The following is a 14,279-nucleotide window of genomic DNA, read 5'->3' as shown; positions in this document are numbered from 1 at the left end:
ACTGTCTCAGGGTAACTATATATCAGCACTGTCTCAGGGTAACTATATATCAGCACTGTCTCAGGGTAACTAGATATCAGCATTCTCTCCGGGTAACTAGATATCAGCATTCTCTCCGGGTAACTAGATATCAGCATTCTCTCCGGGTAACTAGATATCAGCACTGTCTCAGAGTAACTATATATCAGCATTCTCTCAGGGTAACTAGATATCAGCATTCTCTCAGGGTAACTAGATATCAGCATTCTCTCCGGGTAACTAGATATCAGCACTGTCTCAGAGTAACTATATATCAGCATTCTCTCAGGGTAACTAGATATCAGCATTCTCTCAGGGTAACTAGATATCAGCACTGTCTCAGGGTAACTAGATATCAGCACTGTCTCAGAGTAACTATATATCAGCATTCTCTCAGGGTAACTAGATATCAGCATTCTCTCAGGGTAACTAGATATCAGCACTGTCTCAGGGTAACTCTATATCAGCATTCTCTCAGGGTAACTATATATCAGCATACTCTCAGGGTAACTATATATCAGCATACTCTCAGGGTAACTTTACATCAGCACTGTCTCAGGGTAACTATATATCAGCACTGTCTCAGGGTAACTATATATCAGCACTGTCTCAGGGTAACTATATATCAGCATTCTCTCAGGGTAACTATATATCAGCATTCTCTCAGGGTAACTATATATCAGCACTGTCTCAGGGTAACTATATATCAGCACTGTCTCAGGGTAACTATATATCAGCACTGTCTCAGGGTAACTATATATCAGCATTCTCTCAGGGTAACTATATATCAGCACTGTCTCAGGGTAACTATATATCAGCACTGTCTCAGGGTAACTATATATCAGCACTGTCTCAGGGTAACTATATATCAGCATTCCCTCAGGGTAACTAGATATCAGCATTCTCTCAGGGTAACTAGATATCAAAATACTCTCAGGGTAACTATATATCAGCATTCCCTCAGGGTAACTATATATCAAAATACTCTCAGGGTAACTATATATCAGCATTCTCTCAGGGTAACTAGATATCAGCACTGTCTCAGGGTAACTCTATATCAGCATTCTCTCAGGGTAACTATATATCAAAATACTCTCAGGGTAACTAGATATCAGCATACTCTCAGGGTAACTTTACATCAGCACTGTCTCAGGGTAACTATATATCAGCACTGTCTCAGGGTAACTATATATCAGCACTGTCTCAGGGTAACTATATATCAGCACTGTCTCAGGGTAACTAGATATCAGCATTCTCTCCGGGTAACTAGATATCAGCATTCTCTCCGGGTAACTAGATATCAGCATTCTCTCAGGGTAACTAGATATCAGCACTGTCTCAGGGTAACTAGATATCAGCACTGTCTCAGAGTAACTATATATCAGCATTCTCTCAGGGTAACTAGATATCAGCATTCTCTCAGGGTAACTAGATATCAGCACTGTCTCAGGGTAACTCTATATCAGCATTCTCTCAGGGTAACTATATATCAAAATACTCTCAGGGTAACTAGATATCAGCATTCTCTCAGGGTAACTAGATATCAGCACTGTCTCAGGGTAACTCTATATCAGCATTCTCTCAGGGTAACTATATATCAAAATACTCTCAGGGTAACTAGATATCAGCATACTCTCAGGGTAACTTTACATCAGCACTGTCTCAGGGTAACTATATATCAGCACTGTCTCAGGGTAACTATATATCAGCACTGTCTCAGGGTAACTAGATATCAGCATTCTCTCCGGGTAACTAGATATCAGCATTCTCTCAGGGTAACTATATATCAGCATTCTCTCAGGGTAACTAGATATCAGCATTCTCTCAGGGTAACTAGATATCAGCATTCTCTCAGGGTAACTAGATATCAGCACTGTCTCAGGGTAACTAGATATCAGCATACTCTCAGGGTAACTATATATCAGCACTGTCTCAGGGCAACTATATATCAGCATTCTCTCAGGGTAACTAGATATCAGCACTGTCTCAGGGCAACGATATATCAGCATTCTCTCAGGGTAACTAAATATCAGCATTCTCTCAGGGTAACTAGATATCAGCACTGTCTCAGGGTAACTAGATATCAGCATACTCTCAGGGTAACTATATATCAGCACTGTCTCAGGGTGATGATACATCAACACTGTCTCAGGGTAATTATACGTCAACACTGTCTCAGGGTAATTATACGTCAACACTGTCTCAGGGTAATTATACGTCAACACTGTCTCAGGGTAATTACAGAGCAACACTGTCTCAGGGTAATTACAGAGCAACACTGTCTCAGGGTAATTACAGAGCAACACTGTCTCAGGGTAATTACAGAGCAACACTGTCTCAGGGTAATTATACAGCAACACTGTCCCAAGGTAATTATACAGCAACACTGTCTCAGGGTAATTATACAGCAACACTGTCCCAAGGTAATTATACATCAACACTGTCTCAGGGTAATTATAGAGCAACACTGTCCCAAGGTAATTATACATCAACATTGTCTCAGGGTAATTATAGAGCAACACTGTCTCAGGGTAATTCTACATCAACACTGTCTCAGGGTAATGATACAGCAACACTGTCTCAGGGTAATGATACAGCAACACTGTCTCAGGGTAATGATACAGCAACACTGTCTCAGGGTAATGATACAGCAACACTGTCCCAAGGTAATTATACATCAACACTGTCTCAGGGTAATTATACAGCAACACTGTCCCAAGGTAATTATACAGCAACACTGTCTCAGGGTAATTATACAGCAACACTGTCCCAAGGTAATTATACATCAACACTGTCTCAGGGTAATTATAGAGCAACACTGTCCCAAGGTAATTATACATCAACATTGTCTCAGGGTAATTATAGAGCAACACTGTCTCAGGGTAATTCTACATCAACACTGTCTCAGGGTAATGATACAGCAACACTGTCTCAGGGTAATGATACGTCAACACTGTCTCAGGGTAATTATACGTCAACACTGTCTCAGGGTAATTACAGAGCAACGCTGTCTCAGGGTAATTACAGAGCAACACTGTCTCAGGGTAATTATAGAGCAACACTGTCTCAGGGTAATTATAGAGCAACACTGTCTCAGGGTAATTCTACATCAACACTGTCTCAGGGTAATTCTACATCAACACTGTCTCAGGGTAATTTTGCAGCAACACTGTCTCAGGGTAATTATACGTCAACACTGTCTCAGGGTAATGATAGAGCAACACTGTCTCAGGGTAATGATAGAGCAACACTGTCTCAGGGTAATTGTACATCAACACTGTCTCAGGGTAATTCTACATCAACACTGTCTCAGGGTAATGATACAGCAACACTGTCTCAGGGTAATTGTACATCAACACTGTCTCAGGGTAATTCTACATCAACACTGTCTCAGGGTAATGATAGAGCAACACAGTCTCAGGGTAATTATACATCAACACTGTCTCAGGGTAATTATAGAGCAACACTGTCTCAGGGTAATTATACATCAACATTATCTCAGGGTAATGATACAGCAACACTGTCTCAGGGTAATTATACATCAACACTGTCTCAGGGTAATGATACAGCAACACTGTCTCAGGGTAATGATACAGCAACACTGCCTCAGGGTAATGATACAGCAACACTGTCTCAGGGTAATGATACAGCAACACTGTCTCAGGGTAATTATACAGCAACACTGTCTCAGGGAAATTATACGTCAACATTGTCTCAGGGTAATTCTACATCAACACAGTCTCAGGGTAATTATACATCAACACTGTCTCGATAATTAAACATCAACACTGTCTCAGGGTAATGATAGAGCAACACTGTCTCAGGGTAATTATACATCAACACTGTCTCAGGGTAATGATAGAGCAACACTGTCCCAAGGTAATTATACATCAACATTGTCTCAGGGTAATTATAGAGCAACACTGTCTCAGGGTAATTCTACATCAACACTGTCTCAGGGTAATGATACAGCAACACTGTCTCAGGGTAATGATACAGCAACACTGTCTCAGGGTAATGATACAGCAACACTGTCTCAGGGTAATTATACAGCAACACTGTCCCAAGGTAATTATACAGCAACACTGTCTCAGGGTAATGATACAGCAACACTGTCTCAGGGTAATGATACAGCAACACTGTCTCAGGGTAATGATACAGCAACACTGTCTCAGGGTAATTTTGCAGCAACACTGTCTCAGGGTAATTATAGAGCAACACTGTCTCAGGGTAATGATAGAGCAACACTGTCCCAAGGTAATTATACATCAACATTGTCTCAGGGTAATTATAGAGCAACACTGTCTCAGGGTAATTCTACATCAACACTGTCTCAGGGTAATTATACAGCAACACTGTCCCAAGGTAATTATACATCAACACTGTCTCAGGGTAATTATAGAGCAACACTGTCCCAAGGTAATTATACATCAACATTGTCTCAGGGTAATTATAGAGCAACACTGTCTCAGGGTAATTCTACATCAACACTGTCTCAGGGTAATGATACAGCAACACTGTCTCAGGGTAATGATACAGCAACACTGTCTCAGGGTAATGATACAGCAACACTGTCTCAGGGTAATGATACAGCAACACTGTCTCAGGGTAATTATAGAGCAACACTGTCTCAGGGTAATTCTACATCAACACTGTCTCAGGGTAATTTTGCAGCAACACTGTCTCAGGGTAATTATACGTCAACACTGTCTCAGGGTAATGATAGAGCAACACTGTCTCAGGGTAATGATAGAGCAACACTGTCTCAGGGTAATTGTACATCAACACTGTCTCAGGGTAATTCTACATCAACACTGTCTCAGGGTAATGATACAGCAACACTGTCTCAGGGTAATTGTACATCAACACTGTCTCAGGGTAATTCTACATCAACACTGTCTCAGGGTAATGATAGAGCAACACAGTCTCAGGGTAATTATACATCAACACTGTCTCAGGGTAATTATAGAGCAACACTGTCTCAGGGTAATTATACATCAACATTATCTCAGGGTAATGATACAGCAACACTGTCTCAGGGTAATGATACAGCAACACTGTCTCAGGGTAATGATACAGCAACACTGCCTCAGGGTAATGATACAGCAACACTGTCTCAGGGTAATGATACAGCAACACTGTCTCAGGGTAATTATACAGCAACACTGTCTCAGGGAAATTATACGTCAACATTGTCTCAGGGTAATTCTACATCAACACAGTCTCAGGGTAATTATACATCAACACTGTCTCGATAATTAAACATCAACACTGTCTCAGGGTAATGATAGAGCAACACTGTCTCAGGGTAATTATACATCAACACTGTCTCAGGGTAATGATAGAGCAACACTGTCCCAAGGTAATTATACATCAACATTGTCTCAGGGTAATTATAGAGCAACACTGTCTCAGGGTAATTCTACATCAACACTGTCTCAGGGTAATGATACAGCAACACTGTCTCAGGGTAATGATACAGCAACACTGTCTCAGGGTAATGATACAGCAACACTGTCTCAGGGTAATTATACAGCAACACTGTCCCAAGGTAATTATACAGCAACACTGTCTCAGGGTAATTATACAGCAACACTGTCCCAAGGTAATTATACATCAACACTGTCTCAGGGTAATTATAGAGCAACACTGTCCCAAGGTAATTATACATCAACATTGTCTCAGGGTAATTATAGAGCAACACTGTCTCAGGGTAATTCTACATCAACACTGTCTCAGGGTAATGATACAGCAACACTGTCTCAGGGTAATGATACAGCAACACTGTCTCAGGGTAATGATACAGCAACACTGTCTCAGGGTAATTATAGAGCAACACTGTCTCAGGGTAATTATAGAGCAACACTGTCTCAGGGTAATTCTACATCAACACTGTCTCAGGGTAATTTTGCAGCAACACTGTCTCAGGGTAATTATACGTCAACACTGTCTCAGGGTAATGATAGAGCAACACTGTCTCAGGGTAATGATAGAGCAACACTGTCTCAGGGTAATTCTACATCAACACTGTCTCAGGGTAATGATAGAGCAACACAGTCTCAGGGTAATTATACATCAACACTGTCTCAGGGTAATTATACATCAACATTATCTCAGGGTAATGATACAGCAACACTGTCTCAGGGTAATTATACATCAACACTGTCTCAGGGTAATGATACAGCAACACTGTCTCAGGGTAATGATACAGCAACACTGCCTCAGGGTAATTCTACATCAACACTGTCTCAGGGTAATTTTGCAGCAACACTGTCTCAGGGTAATTATACGTCAACACTGTCTCAGGGTAATGATAGAGCAACACTGTCTCAGGGTAATGATAGAGCAACACTGTCTCAGGGTAATTGTACATCAACACTGTCTCAGGGTAATTCTACATCAACACTGTCTCAGGGTAATGATACAGCAACACTGTCTCAGGGTAATTGTACATCAACACTGTCTCAGGGTAATTCTACATCAACACTGTCTCAGGGTAATGATAGAGCAACACAGTCTCAGGGTAATTATACATCAACACTGTCTCAGGGTAATTATAGAGCAACACTGTCTCAGGGTAATTATACATCAACATTGTCTCAGGGTAATGATACAGCAACACTGTCTCAGGGTAATTATACATCAACACTGTCTCAGGGTAATGATACAGCAACACTGTCTCAGGGTAATGATACAGCAACACTGTCTCAGGGTAATTATACAGCAACACTGTCTCAGGGAAATTATACGTCAACATTGTCTCAGGGTAATTCTACATCAACACAGTCTCAGGGTAATTATACATCAACACTGTCTCGATAATTAAACATCAACACTGTCTCAGGGTAATGATAGTGCAACACTGTCTCAGGGTAATTATACATCAACACTGTCTCGGTAATTATACATCAACACTGTCTCAGGGTAATTATACGTCAACATTGTCTCAGGGTAATTATACGTCAACATTGTCTCAGGGTAATTCTACATCAACACTGTCTCAGGGTAATGATACAGCAACACTGTCTCAGGGTAATGATACATCAACACAGTCTCAGGGTAATTATACATCAACACAGTCTCAGGGTAATGATACAGCAACACTGTCTCAGGGTAATGATACAGCAACACTGTCTCAGGGTAATGATACAGCAACACTGTCTCAGGGTAATTATACAGCAACACTGTCTCAGGGTAATGATACATCAACACTGTCTCAGGGTAATGATACATCAACACTGTCTCAGGGTAATGATACAGCAACACTGTCTCAGGGTAATTATACGTCAACATTGTCTCAGGGTAATTATACATCAACACAGTCTCAGGGTAATGATACAGCAACTCTGTCTCAGGGTAATTATACAGCAACACTGTCTCAGGGTAATTATACATCAACACTGTCTCAGGGTAATGATAGAGCAACACTGTCTCAGGGTAATGATAGAGCAACACTGTCTCAGGGTAATTATACATCAACACTGTCTCAGGGTAATGATAGAGCAACACTGTCTCAGGGTAATTATACATCAATACTGTCTCAGGGTAATGATAGAGCAACACTGTCTCAGGGTAATTATACATCAACACTGTCTCAGGGTAATTATACATTAACACTGTCTCACGGTAATTATACATCAACACTGTCTCAGGGTAATGATAGAGCAACACTGTCTCAGGGTAATTATACATTAACACTGTCTCAGGGTAATTCTACATCAACACTGTCTCAGGGTAATGATAGAGCAACACTGTCTCAGGGTAATGATAGAGCAACACTGTCTCAGGGTAATTGTACATCAACACTGTCTCAGGGTAATGATACATCAACACTGTCTCAGGGTAATGATACATCAACACTGTCTCACGGTAATTATACATCAACACTGTCTCAGGGTAATGATAGAGCAACACTGTCTCAGGGTAATTCTACATTAACACTGTCTCAGGGTAATTCTACATTAACACTGTCTCAGGGTAATGATAGAGCAACACTGTCTCAGGGTAATGATAGAGCAACACTGTCTCAGGGTAATTGTACATCAACACTGTCTCAGGGTAATTCTACATCAACACTGTCTCAGGGTAATGATACAGCAACACTGTCTCAGGGTAATTGTACATCAACACTGTCTCAGGGTAATTCTACATCAACACTGTCTCAGGGTAATGATAGAGCAACACAGTCTCAGGGTAATTATACATCAACACTGTCTCAGGGTAATTATAGAGCAACACTGTCTCAGGGTAATTATACATCAACATTGTCTCAGGGTAATGATACAGCAACACTGTCTCAGGGTAATTATACATCAACACTGTCTCAGGGTAATGATACAGCAACACTGTCTCAGGGTAATGATACAGCAACACTGTCTCAGGGTAATTATACAGCAACACTGTCTCAGGGAAATTATACGTCAACATTGTCTCAGGGTAATTCTACATCAACACAGTCTCAGGGTAATTATACATCAACACTGTCTCGATAATTAAACATCAACACTGTCTCAGGGTAATGATAGTGCAACACTGTCTCAGGGTAATTATACATCAACACTGTCTCGGTAATTATACATCAACACTGTCTCAGGGTAATTATACGTCAACATTGTCTCAGGGTAATTATACGTCAACATTGTCTCAGGGTAATTCTACATCAACACTGTCTCAGGGTAATGATACAGCAACACTGTCTCAGGGTAATGATACATCAACACAGTCTCAGGGTAATTATACATCAACACAGTCTCAGGGTAATGATACAGCAACACTGTCTCAGGGTAATGATACAGCAACACTGTCTCAGGGTAATGATACAGCAACACTGTCTCAGGGTAATTATACAGCAACACTGTCTCAGGGTAATGATACATCAACACTGTCTCAGGGTAATGATACATCAACACTGTCTCAGGGTAATGATACAGCAACACTGTCTCAGGGTAATTATACGTCAACATTGTCTCAGGGTAATTATACATCAACACAGTCTCAGGGTAATGATACAGCAACTCTGTCTCAGGGTAATTATACAGCAACACTGTCTCAGGGTAATTATACATCAACACTGTCTCAGGGTAATGATAGAGCAACACTGTCTCAGGGTAATGATAGAGCAACACTGTCTCAGGGTAATTATACATCAACACTGTCTCAGGGTAATGATAGAGCAACACTGTCTCAGGGTAATTATACATCAATACTGTCTCAGGGTAATGATAGAGCAACACTGTCTCAGGGTAATTATACATCAACACTGTCTCAGGGTAATTATACATTAACACTGTCTCACGGTAATTATACATCAACACTGTCTCAGGGTAATGATAGAGCAACACTGTCTCAGGGTAATTATACATTAACACTGTCTCACGGTAATTGTACATCAACACTGTCTCAGGGTAATGATAGAGCAACACTGTCTCAGGGTAATTATACATTAACACTGTCTCACGGTAATTCTACATCAATACTGTCTCAGGGTAATGATAGAGCAACACTGTCTCAGGGTAATTCTACATCAATACTGTCTCAGGGTAATGATAGAGCAACACAGTCTCAGGGTAATTCTACATCAACACTGTCTCAGGGTAATGATAGAGCAACACTGTCTCAGGGTAATTCTACATCAATACTGTCTCAGGGTAATGATAGAGCAACACTGTCTCAGGGTAATTATTCATCAACACTGTCTCAGGGTAATTATTCATCAACACTGTCTCAGGGTAATTATTCATCAACACTGTCTCAGGGTAATGATAGAGCAACACTGTCTCAGGGTAATTATAGAGCAACACTGTCTCAGGGTAATTCTACATCAATACTGTCTCAGGGTAATGATAGAGCAACACTGTCTCAGGGTAATTATTCATCAACACTGTCTCAGGGTAATTGTACATCAACACTGTCTCAGGGTAATTATTCATCAACACTGTCTCAGGGTAATTATACATTAACACTGTCTCAGGGTAATTATACATCAACACTGTCTCAGGGTAATTATACATTAACACTGTCTCACGGTAATTCTACATCAATACTGTCTCACGGTAATTCTACATCAATACTGTCTCAGGGTAATGATAGAGCAACACTGTCTCAGGGTAATTATACATCAACACTGTCTCAGGGTAATGATAGAGCAACACTGTCTCAGGGTAATTATACATTAACACTGTCTCACGGTAATTCTACATCAATACTGTCTCAGGGTAATGATAGAGCAACACTGTCTCAGGGTAATTCTACATCAATACTGTCTCAGGGTAATGATAGAGCAACACAGTCTCAGGGTAATTCTACATCAACACTGTCTCAGGGTAATGATAGAGCAACACTGTCTCAGGGTAATTCTACATCAATACTGTCTCAGGGTAATGATAGAGCAACACAGTCTCAGGGTAATTCTACATCAACACTGTCTCAGGGTAATGATAGAGCAACACTGTCTCAGGGTAATTGTACATCAACACTGTCTCAGGGTAATTATTCATCAACACTGTCTCAGGGTAATTATACATCAATACTATCTCAGGGTAATTATACATCAACACTGTCTCAGGGTAATGATAGAGCAACACTGTCTCAGGGTAATGATAGAGCAACACTGTCTCAGGGTAATGATAGAGCAACACTGTCTCAGGGTAATTGTACATCAACACTGTCTCAGGGTAATTCTACATCAATACTGTCTCAGGGTAATTGTACATCAACACTGTCTCAGGGTAATGATAGAGTAACACAGTCTCAGGTTAATTCTACATCAACACTGTCTCAGGGTAATTCTACATCAACACTGTCTCAGGGTAATTCTACATCAACACAGTCTCAGGGTAATGATAGAGCAACACTGTCTCACGGTAATTCTACATCAACACAGTCTCAGGGTAATGATAGAGCAACACTGTCTCACGGTAATTATACATCAACACTGTCTCAGGGTAATGATAGAGCAACACTGTCTCAGGGTAATTGTACATCAACACTGTCTCAGGGTAATTGTACATCAACACTGTCTCAGGGTAATGATAGAGTAACACAGTCTCAGGTTAATTCTACATCAACACTGTCTCAGGGTAATTCTACATCAACACTGTCTCAGGGTAATGATAGAGCAACACTGTCTCAGGTTAATTCTACATCAACACTGTCTCAGGGTAATTCTACATCAACACTGTCTCAGGGTAATTCTACATCAACACTGTCTCAGGGTAATGATAGAGCAACACTGTCTCAGGGTAATTATACATCAACACTGTCTCGGTAATTATAGAGCAACACTATCTCAGGGTATTTATGTATCAACATTGTCTCTATGTAACTATATATCAACACTGTCTCAGTGCAATTTTACATCAACATTGTCTCAAGGTAACTGTATATCAACATTGTCTCAGGTTAATTATATATGAACACTCTCAGGGTAAATATATAACAATGTCCTTGGGGGGGGCAGTTTCCCCTTGTGGGGGGGTCTGGAGCTGGAGGGGGGGGGGGTCACTGTTTGAAGGTGGCGGGAGGGGTCGCCAATTTGGGATAGAGATGGGGAGGGTTTATTTCTCTCGGGGGTGTCGTGGGTCTTTGGAATTCTCTTCTTCGGGGGCAGTGGAGGCAGAGTCTTTGAGTGTTTTTGAGGCAGAGGTGGATGGATTCTTAGTGGACGGGTGGGGTGGGGGGGTTGTCAGGTGTGGGTGGAAGTATGGAGTGGTCGGTTCAGCAGTGGGTTTGTTGGGTGGCGGGGCGGGCTTGGGGGGCCGAGTGGCCTGTTGCTGTTGCTCCTAATTCATATGTTCAAAATGTTTTTTAAGGGTAACTATATTATCAACACTGTCTAAGGTCATTATAAATCAACACAGTCTCAGGACAATTGTATATCAACATTGTCTCAGGACAATTGTATATCAACATTGTCTCAGGATAATTGTATATCAACATTGTCTCAGGACAATTATATATCAACATTGTCTCAGGACAATTATATATCAACATTGTCTCAGGACAATTGTATATCAACATTGTCTCAGGACAATTGTATATCAACATTGTCTCAGGACAATTGTATATCAACATTGTCTCAGGACAATTGTATATCAACATTGTCTCAGGACAATTGTATATCAACATTGTCTCAGGACAATTATATATCAACATTGTCTCAGGACAATTGTATATCAACATTGTCTCAGGACAATTATATATCAACATTGTCTCAGGACAATTGTATATCAACATTGTCTCAGGACAATTGTATATGAACACTCTCAGGGTAAATATATAACAATGTCCTTGGTGAGGTGGATGTGGGCAGGGGGTGTTTCCCCTTGTGGGGGGGTCTGGAGCTGGGGGGTCACTGTTTGAAGGTGGGGGGGGGGGGGGGGGGTCGCCCATTTGGGATAGAGATGGGGAGGGTTCCGAAGAAGGGTCACTGACCCGAAACGTTAACTCTGCTTCTCTTTCCACAGATGCTGCCAGACCTGCTGAGTGGTTCCAGCATTTCTTGTTTTTATTTCAGATTTCCAGCATCCGCAGTATTTTGCTTTTAATTATATATCAACACTGTCTCAGGGTAATTATATATTAACACTGTCTCAGGGTAATTATATATTAACACTGTCTCAGGGTAACTGTATAATAACATTGTATCGAACCTGAGCTGTACCTGCCATGGGAATGTTTGATGGGACAGTGTAGAGGGAGCTTTACTCTGTATCTAACATGTGCTGCACCTGCTCTGGGAGTACTAGATGAGATAGTGTAAAGAGATCTTTACTCTGTATCTAACCCCATGCCGTACCTACCCTGGGAGTGTTTGATGGGACAGTGTAGAGGGAGCTTTACTCTTTATCTAACATGTGCTGTACTTGCTCTGGGAGTGTTTAATGGGGACAGTGTAGAGGGAGCTTTACTCTTTATCTAACATGTGCTGTACTTGCTCTGGGAGTGTTTAATGGGGACAGTGTAGATGGAGCTTTACTCTGTATCTAACCCCGTGCTGTACCTGCCCTGGAAATGTTTGATAGAATAGTGCAGAGGAAGATTTACTAAAAAGATGAGAACATAAGGCCCTCAATCCTCCTCTGCGATTCAATAAGATCATGGCTAATCTTTGACCTCAATTGTACTTTTCCGCCCGATCTCCATATCCCTTGATTTCCCAAGAGACCAAAAATATATTTATCTCATCCTTGAATATACTCAACGGCTGAGCATCCACAGCCCTTTGGGATAGAAAAATCCAAAGATTCGCAACTCTCTGACTGAAGAAATTTCTATCCATCTCAGTCCAAAATAATCAACCCCTTATCCTGAGGTTCAAATGGCAACAAATGCAGACACTCTGCTTGTACGTTTCCTAACAACTGCCCCCTGCCACAGTTCTAGGTGGTTCCTGTTTCGGTATGGAATGATATCTTACCATGTAGACCATGGCACACCTGCTGATTGTGGCAGGGCTAGCCTGGGAAAGGCTGTCCACCTCAAAGAGGAGCCTCATGCCTTGTGGCAAACTGATGCGTTCCCCATTGGACAAGCAGAGAGTCCTCGTGTCATCCAGTACCGTGTTGAGGTTTTCCACCCAAACTGTGTCTACTGGGCCATCCATGATTATCCATCGCCAGTTGGACATTACTGTCATATCTGGAGGAACAAAAAGAGGCAGATTAATAGATCCTGTGCCCCAAAATGTCATCCGAGGATCTTAATTGATAGTCTAGGTTTAATCTCTCCAGACCCCAATTCCTGATCCTAAATAAAACAACTTTCTAGTTCTCGTGATACAAACTGGATACTGTGATCCTCACATATGCCTTTCCACGAGTTTCTCCAATCTTTCAGAAAGCAAAGTGATTAATACGTGAACAAAAGCAAAATGGTTCGGCCCTACACCTCCTCTGGACCTATCTTTTGTTTCTTAACTTGTTCCATTAGCAGTCATCATCATTCCTTTTGTTATTTAATCATTCCTGCCCTCCACCCCATAACAGACCTGACCTTTTGTTCTTTCATCCCAGCCCTGACCATTCCCAGATGCTGTACTTGCTGTTAAACTATTAAATCATGGGATCATAGAATAGTACAGCACAGAAGGAGGCCATTTGGCCCATCAAGTCTTTGCTGCCTCTCTCAAAGAGTAATCTAGTTTGTCCCACTCCCCCACTCTTTCCTCATATTGCTACATTTTCTTTCTCCTTCAAACATTTACCCAATTTCCTTTTGAAAGCTACTATTGAATCTGTATTCCATCATATGCCTGACTTGTG

The 14,279-nt window shown here is 41.2% G+C and overlaps 1 protein-coding gene across 1 annotated transcript in view; it reads right to left on the bottom strand.

Moving 5' to 3' along the window:
• LOC137367175 (dynein axonemal heavy chain 6-like) overlaps nt 1-14,279 on the bottom strand; it is a 1,370,791-nt gene that overhangs the window by 410,000 nt on the left and 946,512 nt on the right. Inside the window, exon 40 of the mRNA XM_068028611.1 lies at nt 13,436-13,656. Coding sequence (XP_067884712.1) covers nt 13,436-13,656 — 221 coding nt within the window. The remainder of the gene's footprint in view (nt 1-13,435; nt 13,657-14,279) is intronic.

Source organism: Heterodontus francisci, chromosome 3 (genome assembly GCF_036365525.1).
Source record: "Heterodontus francisci isolate sHetFra1 chromosome 3, sHetFra1.hap1, whole genome shotgun sequence".
Taxonomy (NCBI): Eukaryota; Metazoa; Chordata; class Chondrichthyes; order Heterodontiformes; family Heterodontidae; genus Heterodontus; species Heterodontus francisci.
The sequence above is the reverse complement of the archived record's forward strand: the minus strand, read 5'-3'. Positions and strand labels throughout refer to the sequence as shown.